This window comes from Myiozetetes cayanensis, unplaced genomic scaffold (assembly GCF_022539395.1).
Source record: "Myiozetetes cayanensis isolate MyiCay16 unplaced genomic scaffold, myiCay2020 scf1, whole genome shotgun sequence".
In the NCBI taxonomy this organism is placed as follows: Eukaryota; Metazoa; Chordata; class Aves; order Passeriformes; family Tyrannidae; genus Myiozetetes; species Myiozetetes cayanensis.
The window spans coordinates 126343928-126361179 of NW_026086604.1; the positions used below are offsets into that span (position 1 = coordinate 126343928).

The 17252-nt window shown below is 41.0% G+C and overlaps 1 protein-coding gene across 10 annotated transcripts in view; it reads right to left on the reverse strand.

The window, feature by feature from the left end:
• The window catches only part of DYNC1I1 (dynein cytoplasmic 1 intermediate chain 1), a 186015-nt gene that overhangs the window by 39140 nt on the left and 129623 nt on the right, over positions 1 to 17252 (reverse strand). For all 10 annotated transcript variants that reach the window (XM_050327259.1, XM_050327252.1, XM_050327267.1 and 7 more), the window contains 3 exons: positions 8508 to 8654; positions 4179 to 4292; positions 1203 to 1336 (listed from right to left, as the gene is read on the reverse strand). In XM_050327259.1, coding sequence (XP_050183216.1) covers positions 1203 to 1336; positions 4179 to 4292; positions 8508 to 8654 — 395 coding nt within the window. The remainder of the gene's footprint in view (positions 1 to 1202; positions 1337 to 4178; positions 4293 to 8507; positions 8655 to 17252) is intronic.

Sequence of the window (17252 nt, forward strand, 5' to 3'; positions counted from 1 at the left end):
TGCCTAAATAGACACAATTTTGCAATACTGCCATCGGTCAGGCTAAAATAAAATATGTTAAAATAAAAAAATACCAAACAAAATAACTTCAAACAGTATTTATAAAACATTAGGGATGCATAATAGAAGCCTTACAACCTTAAACCAGTGTATCAATGTCCCTTTGGTCAACAGAAACTCCAAATATGATAAAATGTGAATTCAGAGAATATTGGAAACTACTGAAGTGTGGGCATGAGCTCTATCAGTACAAAAATTTGTTCTTTACAAAAGCATTTCAGAGGATGGAACTGCTACTGGAAGGTAATAGAGCACGTTAGCATCCTGCAGATTTGCAGGGTACAAAACAAGGAACTTGCAGTTTTAAACTGCAACCTGAGTTATGTGAGGAAAGGATATGACCCCCATGTGTGAGAGAGCACAGGATCCTGGGAGCAAATTCAGCAGAGCTCTCAAACCCATGTGGCCCACTGCAGCTAAATCCATGCTAGCAAAAAGACCGGGCAGCAGCCCAGACTGAGGGACAGAGGTGTGGGTGGCTCCTGGCTGAACAACAAAACCCTGTCGCTCTCCTGGAGAGGGTGGGCATGTCCAAACTGCCCCCTGAGAGTGGGGACCAGCAGAGCTCTGTCTCTACTCTCACTGTACAGATGCAGCGTGAACTGCTGCACAGGAGTACCTGGAACCAGATGGCCAGGGATGGGAATCTGCATTCTCTCTTTCTCATGTGCACAAGTGCCCATGGTGACTTTTCTCTGATTTATGCTTTTGGAGTCTGAAGATGGAGCGGAGAATGGTAAAAAATAAAGCAGATTACCATCTCTTATGAGTGGTTGAGGCCTGATTACCCTGCAACAAAACTGTCTCCTAGGGCCTCATTCAAGCTGCCCAGATAATAGATACCTACATCTCAGCTAGCTGTATAAGCCTCCATCTCATCTCATGGGTGAGAAAGAGGCATTTCTGAAGTCCCAGTCATCTTCTCTTTAGATGTCTGAAAAAGGTAAAGGAAGTTAACCTAAGAGTACTTATTGGTCCCCACCAACCACACAGGGAGCCTGGGGTAACTACCCCAGTATAACAGCTTGTAGCACAGATGCTCAGAGTCAGGCAGCTCCTGTCCTCACTCCCCACACACACGTGGCTACCTCTCGCCAACACAGGTACGCAATGTTATATCAGTACAAAATGTTGAACCTCACCTTCCATGACGACAAGCTGTGTAGACTGTTCCCTCTTCACTGCCAACGACAAAGTTATTGACATCTCCGGTTGGGAAAGCCATTCCTGTAACTGCCACTGGTTTGGACTTATTGTACACAAGCTCCATGCTTTCCTACCAAGACAAATTTTTGTTATTATTCTGTTTGTTATTTGTTAGTCTGGGTTGTTTGATTTTTTTTTTCCTAATTAATTTCTAAATGTTGCACAGAGTAGCAGGAGAGTAAGATGAAATTATTTGACCCAGTCACAGGACTTTGGTTTCTACTTGCAATATTGTGAGAAGATGCAATGTTACTAGGATGCTCCTGCCATCCCCAATGCTATCTGTCACACATTTGAGACTGGCAGGAAGGCACTGGTCTTTCATGAATCATTTTAAATCAGGCAGCGATGACAGGTGAGAATTTAAACTCTGATGGTGCAGAAACTAAAGGTAATACCTTAATGGTTACACTTGCCAGCCCCAGACTCTAATAAATCATGCAATACCCTTCTATTTACAAATACTTTGGAAATCAATTGTTAGGAAGCACATGCAATATTGTGTGCATCTGAGGCATTTACTGCACTGTGTCATTTTTCCCTTTGCAGAACAAAATTAAAAAGTTGGGGTTCTGTCACTACCACCATTCTAAGCATTACTTTTCAGGGATTTTCTGAGGCAACCAGAAACACTCCCTCTAGACTCCACCATCAAGCTACAAACCAGCAGGAATGTTTTCTGTTTTCATTTGGTAGCTATATTTCAAAGTAAATCAGCATGCTCATTTTTACTATTGCAAATACAATCACCAGTTTGTGGCCATTGCAAGATGCTAACACTTTGAGCAGACTTTGCACAACATTTTGGTTTTTCAGCCTAAATGGTGTAACCCAAGAATCCACAAAAGGGCTGAATGATTTCACCATTTTCATTTTTAGCTATTTAAGTGGGTTTGTTTTCTATGTTTAAAGTGTTTAAGCTGCTATTCTTCTATGGCCAAAGCCTGTAGGGTTTTTCTCAGAAGGGTTCTTGTTCTGTAACTAAAGAAAGTGGGTGTCCCTGTGAGAGGAGAGCAATGCAAATCCATAGAGAAATAGTTTTGCTTGGTTTATATTTTTCTTTGAAATACATTTGATTCTATTACAAAGGCAAAACATGGAAAATGTATGGGGAGAACACTCCATATTTCTGTGAATATGTGAGTGAGAGAGACAGAAAGAGAGAGAAAAAATTCAGTGAATAGGGGAGACAGACCATGTATTTTTATGAAAATCTTCTGGGGTAAGATCATCATTTAGTGTCTCTGTGGAGACATGGCCATAGACTGTGGTGGACTCTCTCCTCCCAGCGCCCACACCACGGCTGTACACAAGTGCTCTGGATCTGTGTCTTTGGAAAGTTTCAGACTGACACACATCAGCAACACTTTACTCCTCCCAATTTAAAACTATGGCATGTAGCTTGACGTCAAGCTCTATGCCTTTCTTTTCTAGATCACCATGAGCCATGTGCCAAACTTCAGCGTAATGCGGGGTGTGTTCCCATCCTTGTTGAGAGCCCGTTTTGGAGCAGGGAAATTCCATCTGAGTGATGAGGTAACTGGAACTCAGATGTTCAAAGATCTGTGCTTCAGAATTTAGCATTCCAGTAAACGAATGCATAAGGGTGGGATTTCTCTTCTTGATGTTTATATGAGAAACAAGGGAAGGGATTCGGGTGCCTGAACATAGATATCTGGGCCATTTTAGATGCCTCCACTTCTATTGCAGAAGAGTATTGGTTTTTCATAGTCCCAGGGCACAACTACCAGACCCATACTGCTGCCTTGGGAAACACGAGCAACGTGGTTAAACTTTGGAAACTGGCCTCGCTTTGAGTAGGGGAGTAGATGGGATAACTTCCAGAAGCCCCTTCCACCCTAAGATTGGACAGTTCTGTATCCCAGGGGGGATATCTGAAATGGCATTTCACACTTGGGTGGGATGAGTCATTCTCCAGAAGTACCAGTCTCTCTCTGTGTAAAATATAAAGGAAACTTGAATTGCTATCTTAGACTTGACATGGATTCAACTTTTAGATGGCTGAGGTTAGGACAGAGAAGTCCCACCTCTTGTGTCAACACTGAAAAGCAAATAATTTGATAGCAATTGCACATTAATGCATGATTAATGGATGGTTAATGGAATCAGTAAGGGGAGTTTCTATGCAGCATTTTGAAACAAGATGAGATCCCATGATGCTTAGTAAAAATGATATTAATTTTCTTTTCTAAGAAATTATGTATAAAAAATGAATGATGTGTTAGAATAGAAAATGTACTACTCCAGAAGATAACACTTAAAAGATGCTTTCTGTACATCTTTTTCAGCATCGGATTCTTTGTTTAGTTTCCATTATTATAATCACTAGTGGTTTGGGCAATTTTCCTGTGTTTCCTTTTATTTCAGGTACAAAGGAGGGGAGGGGAGGAAAAGACAATGGTAGCAAACATTCCAGGAGAGGAGATTAGTTCTAAAACTTTTGATTTGCATTGTTTGTTCCTTTGGCTACTGAAGGCAGGCAGCAAAGTAAGCTTTCTGACTGTGTGCCTTGGAAACCCGTAGTGCCTAGGGTGTGTTCAGCAGCAGTGCAATCTAGTCCATATTTGTTAAACAATGCTGCAGAATAAGTGCGATTTATACCACAGGCGACTTCTGTAATTACCGTGCTTTAAAATGGACTATTTCATTTTCACTTGAAACTGACCTATGTATTAACGCATTACAATAATTACATGATTTGTGGTAAAGGAAATGGGTTTGGCTCTTAGCAGAGACTGCTGGAAGCAAGCTGTACTCTTTCAAGTGCATCCATTGGCTTTAGTTTGTATAGGATGTGAGGTTTTGGCTTTTAGGAGCTGTGTTCCACTACACAGGTATCCTGCTCTACTGAAGGCACTTTTTTTCCCCTGTATAGATGAAAACAAACCCACCTGTGGAGTTGAGAGCATGTCCAGGCTCCAGGAGCACATTTTGCCATCCGTAGAGACGGTAATGAGATTGTGCGCGTTCTGTGTCCCAACTACATTCACACAATACACAGGATGCTGAAAACACATTGACACTGGAAATCAGAGAGCCGTTCTCACATCTTCACAGACATATTTCTAATGTCTCATATGTTATTTTAAAGAACGATTAAGTAGTCACACAATGCCTGGAAAATACAAGACTCATCTTTTGCCAGAAAGGAATTGTTTTGCTTGAGTTTTTTTAATTTAAATTTTAAGAAGTATGTTGTGGAAGTGGAAATGTTTTCTAAGTTTCATTTTCCTCATAATAAAACAACCCAGCTGAGTAATGCTGAATTATGTGGATGAGATTTCACCCACAGGGACATGTATCATTCTACTGATGGCTTTTGACACAGAAAATAACCAGCAGAAAGAGGCAAATAGTCCAAACGGAATCAAAATGCAATCTTTATTCAAGAAAACAGCTGCATAAAACTTGAACTCTGTCAGAATTTGGCTTGCAGGATAAATATTTGCAAATGCACTCTGGTTGTAGAACATGAACCACCCCATCAGCATTCTTCAGCATTGGCCAATCCACTTTTTTGATTTTGTTATTATAAATGGGGAATGACTAAATTTAGGGTGTTACACCTGGTTCACCATAACACAGTCATTCCATGGAGGCTGAAATCCACATAGTATGCATAATGAAACTTGGCCTACTCCTTTTCCAAGAAACCTGGTAACATTTTGAGCCTAAAGTGTCATCTGATATCTGATGGTGACGTATGAGGGATAGGTCAAGTTCAGCAAACTGCAGAGTGAAAAATCAGTCAGTGTGAACAACAAGATTTAATTTCCTTTGACCTGTACAAGTGATACTGCTGAATTAAGGGTTAAACATATACAAAAGTCAAGCAAAGAAAAATTTATTTTCTCTGCTGTTTTTGCCAGTGAATAGAAGACCTGCGTTTCTAGAAAGAAATAACACTTTTCTCTAATACTTTCCTTATTTAAAGAAAATTAGGACCAACTTACAAGAGATCCCTATGGAGCTTCTAAGCCAACTCCATGCAGAGTTAGAAACACAGCATTTGCTCCTGCTGAAAGGAATGGCAGAACTACCACTTATGTCAGACTACTTCAAGATTCAGCTGCAGATCACTTAACCAGCTAGTGGGAAAAGGCATAAATCTTCAGAGCTCTGACCAGCTCTCAGGTTTGATACCTGAGTGCCCAGTAAATGTCCCCTCCCCAAGTGCAAAATGGGCAGCACCTGTATGAACATTGTTTGTGCACACATGGAGAGGGACTGAGCAATTACTGGTCTGCAATGGTACCTTGTGCTTGGAGGTCACCTGTACACACCAGTAAGTCACAAGGTCCATTCTGATGCTGATTTTTTTCTTTCTCTCGAGATTGTCTGGCCCCTGCTTTCTCCCAGACCATCAAATGGACCCTAAGTGGTCCCTCTCACGTGCCTTACACTGTTACCCTCATAAGATGGACCTTTTTTTTGCTTTGTGTTAAGCTAATGACCCCAGTGCTAAACATGATTGCTACATACTGATGTGCAAAATAAGCACAGGCCTATTTTTTTCATGGGCATTTGAACTCCAGTAGTCCAAAGAGACAGAGTGGGTGGGAGGAAGCCAAAGCAAGCAGTGGACTATCTAGAATATTTAGCAGGGAGGAAGACAGTAAGCCATGTCTTTCCAGCAGCACCTCAGTGTGTCAGATCTGGCTTTAATCAGGGCTATGAGCCATCAATTTCATGCGCAATAAAACTCATGGCAGAAATGAAAAGATGTAAGGAAAGCGGATGAATAAGACAACCAACTGTATGTAACAGAAAGTCTAAACAGGCTCCTTCCTTTCAAAGGGTTGCTGCCAGCTTGCTTTTATTTATTTTGGAAATGAAATCATCATGCAAAAGGGTTTTGTCTTAATTAAAATTTCCTGTTGTCCCAAGTGCAGATGTGTGGTGGGTGTGAAAGGAAATTAGTGAGTAAGCTGCGGGTAGAATCCTCTTTCCTGGTGAATCCAGGCAGTAATCAGTGATACTAAATTTCAGGAAGGTTTAAGGGAGTGAAAACAACATGATCTATCTGTTTGAAATAAACAAAGCAAGAGAAAGAAAAGAGAAAAACCCTTTTTTACAGCATGAATTCAAATTAAAAATGACTATTCAACTCACATATAGCAGTACATAAAGTAAGATTGTTACAGTAGAGTTGTCTTAATTTAATTCTTTTTTTTTTTGTTCTTGGCAGCTAGGATTCAAGCTAGCCTTTTGCAACCAAGACCTCATTTGCAGTTTATGTAAGTAATTCCTATCTATAAACATAAAGTAAGCACTCTTTTATTGTAAAATCTGATCACTCCTTAAAAAAAAATCACGCCTCCTCATGTTAAAACTGTTTAAACACTTATTTATACCAATCCGTGGCAGCGCATAAAAGTGCCCATCCACAACCGAAAGTAATTTATTTATATTTGTCAAAAGCAAAACAGCACATATTTCTCTATTGCAATAATAAAACTACTTTAATATATAATTCCAGGAGGTACAATTTTGCCTTAAGCAATTTTCGAGTGTAAACAAATTACTTCCCATTAATCTTTGCTTTTCCACTAGATTTTGAGTCCCAGTTGTTCAATTTTCAGTGATAGTCAGCTTCTTGCCACTAGTTTTCTGGTCTGCTACATCTCTAAATTGCACTTCCAGGAGAGACTGTTACTTTTCATGCAGATTGAACAACATTATTGGCAACAAAATGAGCAAAACATTAGGGAAATGAAAAGCAATGTTGAAGTTGCAACCCATGGCACAGATCATTAGATAATTACATCAACATTCATGATAGTGGAAATTTAGGGAATAATATTTGTATTGCCTGGCCCACTAAGTTTGTCTGTGCACACCTGTCATTTTGTAATGTAAGAGACTGGCCATCATAATACTGGCTCCACACTGAATCTTTTGCATCGATTTACATGGCATGGCTTCTAGAGCTGTCTTTTAACTCCAAGGGTTATGTTGTCACAGTCAACAAAAAGATGAACTTTGATATGCCAATTCCAAAGATTAGAATCACAGAATTGTGAAAGCTGGAGGTGCAGAAGTACCATCACATTGTCCAATCCTTCACTCTGCTAGAACAAGATTACTATCCTACCTCTTATAGTGCTTTGTGTAGTTTCTGAATTTTTTTGAATGTCTGAGTTTTCTGAATTTCTGAATTATTTCCTTATGTTTCTGAAAATCTGCATTTTTCTGCGCTCTTATATCATACTTTATATTTTTGTCCTCCTTTCCACTTTCCACTAAGAAATTGCCCTAAGCCCACTTCCAAGATGAGCTCCTCCACTTTCCAACTTTTCTGAAGAGTCTGCCTAAGCCTAAACTCTGGAGGACAGCTCAAGAATGCACAACATCTTTGTTCAGAATCAACTGGAGGTCAGTGCAGTAGCAGAGTGAGGACACTTTGGCAGGTAATCCAGGCTCGTCTCTTCCTCCAGCACAATAGTCTCTGACCACAGACATCACCCTTGTATCACAGAGAAACTCTTCCTTTTCAGGCATTTTGTGTTACTACTCTGTGTGGGTATCTCCCAGATAATATTAGAGACCATTTCCACTATCACTATCTGCAGGTACCTGTATGTGTCAGCAAAATGTTCTCCCACATCATTCTATGGAAACAAACTGGCCCCCAGTGCACAAGCTCTACCCTACGGCCCCGTCTGGAGCAGGAGACCATGGCAGGCATTTATGTATTCCTCAGTTAGAAAACAGAAGCAAACTGTCACACTCTTTTAAAGGGCACCAGTGTGACTTACAGGACTCCACTCAGATCATCATAGGTGCCTAATCTGGTTCAAAGGAGAAACTTGTGTACACCAAGACAATAACAAATGATTCAAATTGTCTTCTATGCTGGCCTGACAGACACAGTCTCTATAGTGACCTGGCTGTCTTTACAGGCAACAGAGAGCAAGAGTTACGGTGCTACTCAGCTGGCACAAAGGTGCCTCACTCAAGTGTTGTACTCAATCCTGCCTTTTCCTTGGAAAGGAGAATAACCTCCTGACTTGACTGTATGAAGTGTGATGGTTAAGCACTCACAGGAAGTGATTGTACATCTCTCCTACCTATTTCTTTCCTTCCAAGGGCCTCACTTACGTTTTCATCTGTGTGGCAACCAGCACTGTAGACACAACTATACAGTTCCATTTCCTTGCTGACCATTTCCTCGCTGACCATTTCCTCTTAGGAAAGGAGGAGTTGATTTCTGTCCTTACCGTGTGAGCAGCAGCAGATAAGGGAGTTCTCTGAACTGGAGTGCGCCTGTGACTGCGATTATCCCACAAGACAATTTGGCCAGAATATGTTCCACCGACAACCAAGTTTGGGTGAAAGCGGGCAAAACAGACCGACATCACAGAGGACTGTAGTAAAAGAAGTAGAGAAGAGATGGGTTACATGATTAGTCATCTTCAATGCTCTCCTTAGGGAATCATATGGTAATTAGCATTTTGTGTTTTAGGAATCACTGTATGAACTCTGTTCATACTCCTTACACACCAGTAATTCTACTAAAGCCAACAGGACACATGCAAAGAGCTAACTTTGACCCTAAAATGCGTTATTCCACTGGTCCTCGGGAAAATATACACCAAAGGGTGAGTCTAAGCATGATGCTAAAAACCTGAGATAACCTCTCCATGACAGTGATGGGAAAGTGCTTAATTTCATTTCCAAAAATGAGAACTTCAAGTAACCAGATACCAGCTGGACAGAGGTTGACATCCTGGCCCATCAGGGAGAGCTGTTCCCCTACTGCTCCCTGAGCTCTCAGGCAATGAGATGAGTCTGTGAGAGACCTTCCAGAGTCCAGCTCAAGGTGTGCTGTCCTGAGAGCATCAGCTGACAAGCTGCATCTCATTGTTGGATCCACGACTGATCTCTCTGCTGCCAAGGTCCTCTTGTAATCGCAAAGGGAACCCCACTATGCTTTATACCATTCAAGCAGAACTCAGCTTTTCCTCGTCTTAATGACAGCTGAGTTGTCTTTGTATATTTTCTTTAGTTGGGGATGGTGACGAACCAGACTGGTATAATGGTTACCCTGGCTACCTGATAGAGTGCCCCACAAGCCAGTATGAAGATGGGTATCTCTCCCAACTACTCCTTCCCAGCATCTTTAAAATAACATACTATAACTGAAATCTTCAAGAGAACAATCCTCAGAATCTTCATGTGCCAACAAGCTACAGCTGAAAGCAACAAGCTGTAACTCCTTCAAGTCTTCCATTCTCTTCCTAAGGAATTATTTCCTATTTTTATATAATTGGTACTGGATGCTATGTCTTTGTATGAATGCTGTAATATTTGCTTTCCAATTTGCATAGAACAATTTCCTGAGAATTCACATACTAATAAAGAGAGTTTGCAAACAAAAGCAAATGTCATTTTTTAAATGGCAGTTTTAGTGATGTTTACTAGCCGCAGAGTAAGACTTGAACTGCTGTGGCAATTACAATCAGAAAGTTAAATTCACTGTTAATTGTTGCATTCTTTAAAAACCCATTTTCTGGATGTTCCCAGTGAGTTTTGCTAACAAATATTTTTTTTTGTATTTTAATGACTGTGTTGGTGTTTTAATGTTGTCGTTCCTAAGTGGGAACACACTTTACTCAATGACAAAGGGTTAACTAAATTACCAGTTTTCAGTTGCATAAAAAGCATGGCAGACATTTAAGTAAACTTTGTTGAATTGGGAACATCATAGCTGCCAAACTGAACTAGACTCAATGTCTACCTAGGCCCTGTTTCTGGCAGAAGTGGACGGAGTCGTGAAAACTTTGACATAGGCAGATGTGTTGTCTCCTTTCCTTACTGCTCCTCATCCCGATTTCTAGTGGCTATAGACTGATTTGAACTTACCAGACACTTGAAATCCCTTCTGATAGGGCTAGAATTAATTATGCTAATTCTTGATGTTTATAACTAGATTAATAAGGATAAAGCAAAAGATGAAGTTTGAATACTTTTTACTTGCTGCCTGATATCTATTGTTTAAAGACAGATTATATGCTAAATTAACTTAATAGACATATTTATAGCACATAGCATTATATTTAATACTGGCTTTTTGACCTAGTAAGATCATCAAGACAATGAAAAAAGCTGTCATTGATTTTTTTTCTTCCCCAATCTCTCTAGATTTTTGTGGCCATTCACTTGACATCTGTGATACCTTTGCTTGTTGACTAAAGCTTTTTCATATATTTCTCTGATGTTAGTCTGGCATCTAATGATTAAATGATTAGTGTACATAAATGCCTACTTTAGTCCATATCTATCTAAGTGCTTGAGCTTAGTAATTACATGATGGTCAGTCACAGCAACGAGAGGTAGCTTCCAGACACCATTTCCAAAGGATCTAGCTTTACAGGAAAGAAACCCCACCTGTAAGGAACAAGATGTGGGTACTGCTAAGAGCAGTTTAAAAACTCAGCTACACTGCAGCTGCCATCCAGTTCCACAGATGCCCCCCACATTATAATTAAAATGGCCTTACAGCACATGTTCTACATTTTATCTCTTTGTTTAATGGCTTCATGAGTTGTTTTAATCAACCCCTATCATTCCTTATAACTAAGCTGACAGATATTCTTACATGAAATGAAATAGCCAGATGATTTTAAAATAGTACAGCTCCACCACTGTGTACACCCCACAGCAGCTACAAGGCTCCACATGTATTTTAAGAAACCCCAATTCAAACAGTCATTCCACAACAAAGTTCTCAGTTTGTCCCAAATAAACCTGGGAGACTCTGAAGCAGGCCAAGGAAGCCAAGTGGACAGTGTATTTTTAAACATTCTGTTTTCATGGTTAGCATGTTTTGGAGTTCAGAATGCCAGAATACAGTTGAATGGTCAGGATATAAACTGCTAAAGTGTGTTTTTCATAAAGTTCAAAAATAACCTACAGACATGACACGGAGTTAAGCCCTCTGCACTGCTTCTAGTTTTACATATTGCTCCAAAGTATCTTGCAGTCTTCAAATGGTGAAATGCTCACATCCTTTTAATTATTTCAGTATTATTTTTCTATCAAAGAAAAACTTCTGTCAAATATTAGAATTTAACAATTTAAGGACTCCACTCCATACCACTTAGTATAGTGATTATTTTCTTAAAATTAATGGCAGTTCTCAGATGAGTAAGGGCTGTAAGATCAAGCCCATTCATTTCACAGCTTTGAAAGCATTCATTTCTTAGCCATAATGGGAGAGAGCGTCAGACAGGTCTCCAGTCTGTCTGAACAGCAATGTGCTCAAGGAGAGCTGCAGAAACCATTACCTATAAGCTTCTTTGCCTCCAGGCTGCCTCTTGTTTGCCCATTCAAGTAGTCTTGCTCCTCTAAGAGTTTTGCCACTGACTTCAAAGGGGGAGGATCCAGCACATGGTGAAGTTTTCAAAATAACAGCATATCCCCTGTTGCAGTTCTGCCACACCTTTCTAGGGAAATTTCACAGTTCTTTCCAGTAACAATGGTAAAGCTTCACAATTTTTCAGTTAGGGACATTTTATGCTTAGTTGGTGCTTAGTTATATGTTGTAGAGGACAGAAGCAGCTAGTTCCGTAGTATATGGCAACAGTACATAAATAAGTGTAAGAAGAATCACGTCAGAAGGCAATTCCATGGGGAGTTTAGTGTTCACAGTACAAAAGCAACATTTAGAATGGGAGATTCCCAGCATTATCTTTTTATGGGTGCCACAGAGCACCTGTATCTTTCAGCTGCTGGGACTCACAAGAAATGGACAAACTCCAGTGTCTAGTCATCTGCATTTCTCTGAATTGCACTGTACAGTGAATAATTTCATTATCTACTTTAGCTTAATGCTCAGGTATTTTCCCCCTCTATGCAAATACAGCCTACTGGATTTTGCTTTCTCTGTCTCATTTTAACTTTCTTAGTGGCCTTACTAAAGGCTTCTTCTGGTACTTCTGGCTTTGCGATCTTCCACCCAGATGTTCTTCTCCAAGTGGAGCCACCACCCTGGTGCTGCTGCCTCATCCCCTGTGCATGCTCTGCCTCTCTGTGGCGATGAGCAGCTAGCTCTTCAAGGGCCAGGGGAGCCAGCCTGAGTTAATTCCAGGTGGGAGCACTGCCCAAGGGCGAAGCTCAGACTGGCAAACCTAGGGATTTTTGCCTGGAAAACAGGCAATCCTGCTTCCTGAATGCTAGAATTTCTGCTCCCAGTTGCTAGAAGAACCGCACTGAAAACACAATTAAGAAACAAAACATGAAATGTCTGTGCTCTTGTCACAGCAAAGAGAGGGCTGGCATCAGAAACAGAAATGTTACCTAGCCCTTGGAGAGGTCTGCACTCAGAGGCATGAAGGAAGCACCCCTGGTCCCCTGCCTTGGTGGGATCAGGTTGTCTCAGCCTGTGGGGAGCAGCACTGTGGAACCACCTCTGCCTCCCCCCTTCTTCCCTCTTCCCTCCCTGCTGATGCACTGATCCAAACAGGCCCCAAGCCCTCTTCAAGTGGCTGGAAAAGCTGGTTTTTATTTTAAAGCTTAATAGGGCCCAGATTTGGATTAATGGTGGTGTATCCCTTCAACCACAGGTACACGTGCTCGGAACAGACAGTCATTTAGCTTCTCCTTACTGAGAGGCCTAACCTCAGTACCCACATCTGATGTGTGTAGGGCCCTGGAGACTGAGCTGTCTCTGCTCATGTCCGTACGTTCGGATGGCACTCTGCCCAGCCACCAGTCGAACAAGTTCACAAAGACCTGGGTGCTAAACAATAATGACTCTCAGTAGGCTTCTGCCTTCAGCCAGACCTCTCCTGCAGGAAACCACTCCCGGAGCCAGCGCTGCCATACTGGTGCCATATGCCTACGCTTGACACCAGATGGATCTCAAAACAATACTTTGTCAGTGGGAAGAAGCAATCTGAGGAGTTTACAGGCATTTCTAGGCTCCAGAACACCAGGTTATACTGCAGCAGGCACTCAGGAAACTCCTGGGTGTACTTTCTGGCTGAGCAAATACATCTGATAAAGCACTGCCGTCAGTGTTATGCTGTTCTGGGTCAGTCTGACAGACAGCAGTGGACAACGAAATCAACTGCAGCTGAGATGAAGGGACAGATCCTTGTCCATGCTTGAGGGAATTGGCTTAGAGGGACTGAGAGCAGAGGGACAAAGCTGTGGTACTGCTGCTTAGCTAGAACCATGAAAAGGTGCCAAACTCGTAGTCCTTCATCCATAGGAACTGAAGAACAGGGACTGGACCTCTGATCACCTATACCTGCCCTCCTGAGGAATAAATAAAATAAAGAGAAAGACCAAAACTACACATGCAATTTACTCATAAACTTTTGCTCTCACCCCTGCTCATCAAAAGCAGCATTTGAAGTCTAAGAACTCATAATCCCTCTGAGAGCTGCTCAACCTTCTTCTGGCCAGGCCATCAGGAGATCATTTGATTCTTGCATTGCTACACACACTTATATCTGCTCCCAGAACAGATATGGATGATATACTTCAACTGCAAAGGTGGATTAAAATCATCATCTAGAAATAAGGCAGTGACTGAATTACTAAATAAAGCCCTTTTTCCCTGTCAGGTCATGGGCTGAGAATCATCATGAAAAGTAGTGGTATCAGATCTGAACACTGGTTTGTTCAGTTTAGTGCCCCGTAGCATCCTTTTTGCAGCATAAAAGGTGCAAGATATCTTGAAAGAGGCAACTTTAGGGTGAATTTGCTCTGGCTACCAAGATACCTGGATTTGTACACTGAAACAGAGGCTGTGTTCCTTCCAAGAGTCTTGTTTACTTTTAGTACCAGCTATTGTGAATCTGGATATTTCTGTGTTTCATATAAATGTCTAAGTATAATTAAAAGTAACGAGAAAACAGGAGAGAGTATAGCAACAGAATTACAGCTGGTTTTGAAATGAAATTTGAAAAGGAACTTAAAACATGATTTATGTGTACCAAAACCATTACCCAAGAGGTTACCTCTTAATTCTAAAAGCTCTAAATTCCAAGACTTCTGTACTGCTTCCCTCCAGCTGTCTTCCTATTAAACTAAGAAATAACATCTGAAAGATTTTGTGCTAGAGATTATTTGTGGTATGATACAAAATTTGTCTCTACTAAAAATAAAATAAAAAGAGTTGACATCCTTCACGTATTAAAAAAAATAAATAAAACCAAACAAACACTTCTTCAAACCAAATTTCAGAATCCTGTTTAATTAAAAAAAGGAAGTTTATACTTGGTTATGGTGTGTGTCGACATCTTTCGCTTTGATTTACAAGAGTACGGACGTGAAAGAACAGATTGCTTTATTCAAGAGAAAGAAAGGAGGGAGGGGGGCCCAGTGTGACAGGAAAGAGTGTAGGCTGTATTAACTTCAGTGCTTGTTAAAACATGAAGGATTAATGGTAGAGAGGGAGGGAAGAATTGTGAATGTCTCCAGTTTAGGATCTTCAAAAATGTTTGGGGATTCTAAGAATGTCTCACCAGACCACATGAAAGCTGCACAGAGAGACTCAGCCACACGACTGCTCTAAATCCAAAGCTGGTATTGCTCCACTTATACCATCAAACCAATGGAGCTGAAATGTAGCCACAAATTAAATTTATTTTTATTGAAAAAGTACTAAGTCCTTAAAAAGAAGGAAAAGAGTATGTCAGGAAACGCAGCTCTCTCTTAGCCGAGTTTACAGGGTAGGTAGCTCTGAAATTTAACCTCAGTGCTGACATCTGAGCGTTGCAGTAGAATCAGAGTGCTCTGCCCAAGTCTGCAGAAAAGCAATATCCAGCCTCATGAGTTTCATTTCTGTAACTGCAGGTTCAGTCCATGTAACTACAAGAGTAAAATAATTAGGAAAAAAGACAACAAGCTGCCTTGTCAAAAGGGAATCTACACTTCAACCCTTTTGGAAAGTGCATTTGCTAATATTATTAATTTGGTGGCGTCATGGTGACTCAGAAAAGCAGCAAAACTTCTTGCTGTATTGCAAAAGCAGATAATCATGATACTTCTTCAATGTGACACAGGGAGATCCTGCATGCCTTTATCCATAACTGCAACAACCAATCAATTTGGTAACCCTAAATTCCTATACATACATTCTCAAGCCTGAGAACACAGTCTTTGATGAGTATCATACTTTCTTTGTTAGACTGACGATGAGATGATTAAAGCCTGGAGAAATAAGGAGCAATTTCATAACAGCAACACATTGAAATCGAGTTTTCTCTCCACCCAACTACTTACATGCTAAGTAACCAAATATCTGTTTTCTCTGATTAGGACCTGTCTGCTTATCAAATTGGAGGGTCAAACCCTTAACGTTCACATGCCTACCTGTTGGAGAAGCAAGCACTGCCTTGCTTTGTCTATTTTACTTGGGTCATGATACTCTAGCAGTTATACATGAGCACTCTTAACTGTTTTGATTAAATTACTGACAAGCCTGAAGTGATGGGTCTGCACCACCCTTTCAGACCTGGAGCCTGAGGGCATGTGTCTGTGGGTGGTGCACAGAGACCTTCTGTTGTCCCTGCTCATACCACAGACTGACCAGAATCTGGAGCAGATGGCAGATGGTAAATGTCAGCTTAAGCATGGCATTCTGGCACTCTGCTTGCATGTAGCAGGGCCTAATGGTTTCAGCACAGTATTGGCCAAAGGCTTCTGGACCAGAGCTTCTAAACATGCAGCCAGCTCAGGGCATGGGTCATGCTGTTTGCCTGCCACCACCGTTAACTACAGCTGCAAGTTCTGTGGGACAGAGACTACTTTGTTATGACGGGTTTGTAACAAAAGTCTTACTAAAGCATCTCTGTCTGGTGAAGGCCTCTAGAATTGAAGAAATAACAGCATTACCTGAAAAATTTACTTGGTGCCATGGTCAGAAATGCCATTAAGTAAGAAACATTTTTTTTTTTTAGTACTGCAAATGAAATACAGATCTAGAGAAGCACATATTCAAAATATCACATAAACCAAAGCCCTCTCTAAGTGTTGCAGTTAGGCAGCTCCAGGCAAAAGCACCTATGAAGGTGAAGCCACTTCTTTCAAGCAAATATCTGGGAAACCTGGCTATGAGGGACAAGTCCTGGAATTTTGGTCACTCCTACTGAATTACTTCTTCATATTCTCTGATACTATCTGATATAAAACACAGATGTAGTCTTGACAGCTCAACCCCATGCTCATAAATTGCCCCAGCCACTGATCTAAGGACTTAAGCTTCTTGTTGCTGCCCATTTCTTCTCCAGGAGAGAGGCTCAAGAGTCCCTATCCAGGGGAGTTATGCAGAAGTTGCTGAAATTCCCCACAGACTGAGGTATGGGTTAGGCTGGGATCTTGGTGTCCTGGGCTTTTCTCCTCACAGAGAAACACAACAGATGATCACTTCATAGCAAGTGATGGAAATATCAGAGCAAAACTTTAGAGAGCCCACAGAGATAGCAAATTCCATATTTGGAGAACAGAAATAGAAACATGAGTTGTGCTGTGGTGGTGGCTTGGTGGTTTCTACAGCATCAGTTCCTCAAACCAATGCATTTGATCACTCAAACTATGTGAAGCCACAGATGAATTAGAAGCCAGTACCGATGCTGCAAGAACAATTATCTACAACTCAACCTGCCAAGTTAGGTGTAGTAGTTGCAGCTGCTTGTAAGGGAGTTGCAGATAAATCTCTAGTGTGGCATTCAGTCCAAACCCTCACAATAAATGCACAGGCCATGAGAACCCAGGCACAGTCAGAAGATCAACATATCGGACCAAGAACATTTTAAGGCCCTATGTGAGGAAAGAACTTGCTTAAGTCCATCTTTTCTCAGCAATCCATGAACTTAAGTGTAGTTAATTCTTTAGGTTCCCAAATATTTCAATGACTCAAAAGCCTGCTCAAAGCCAAACACATTGGTAAGTGCTGTCCTAAACAAGTGATTTTTTTATTCAGGTCTTCTGAATGCAAATTACTTCCTTTC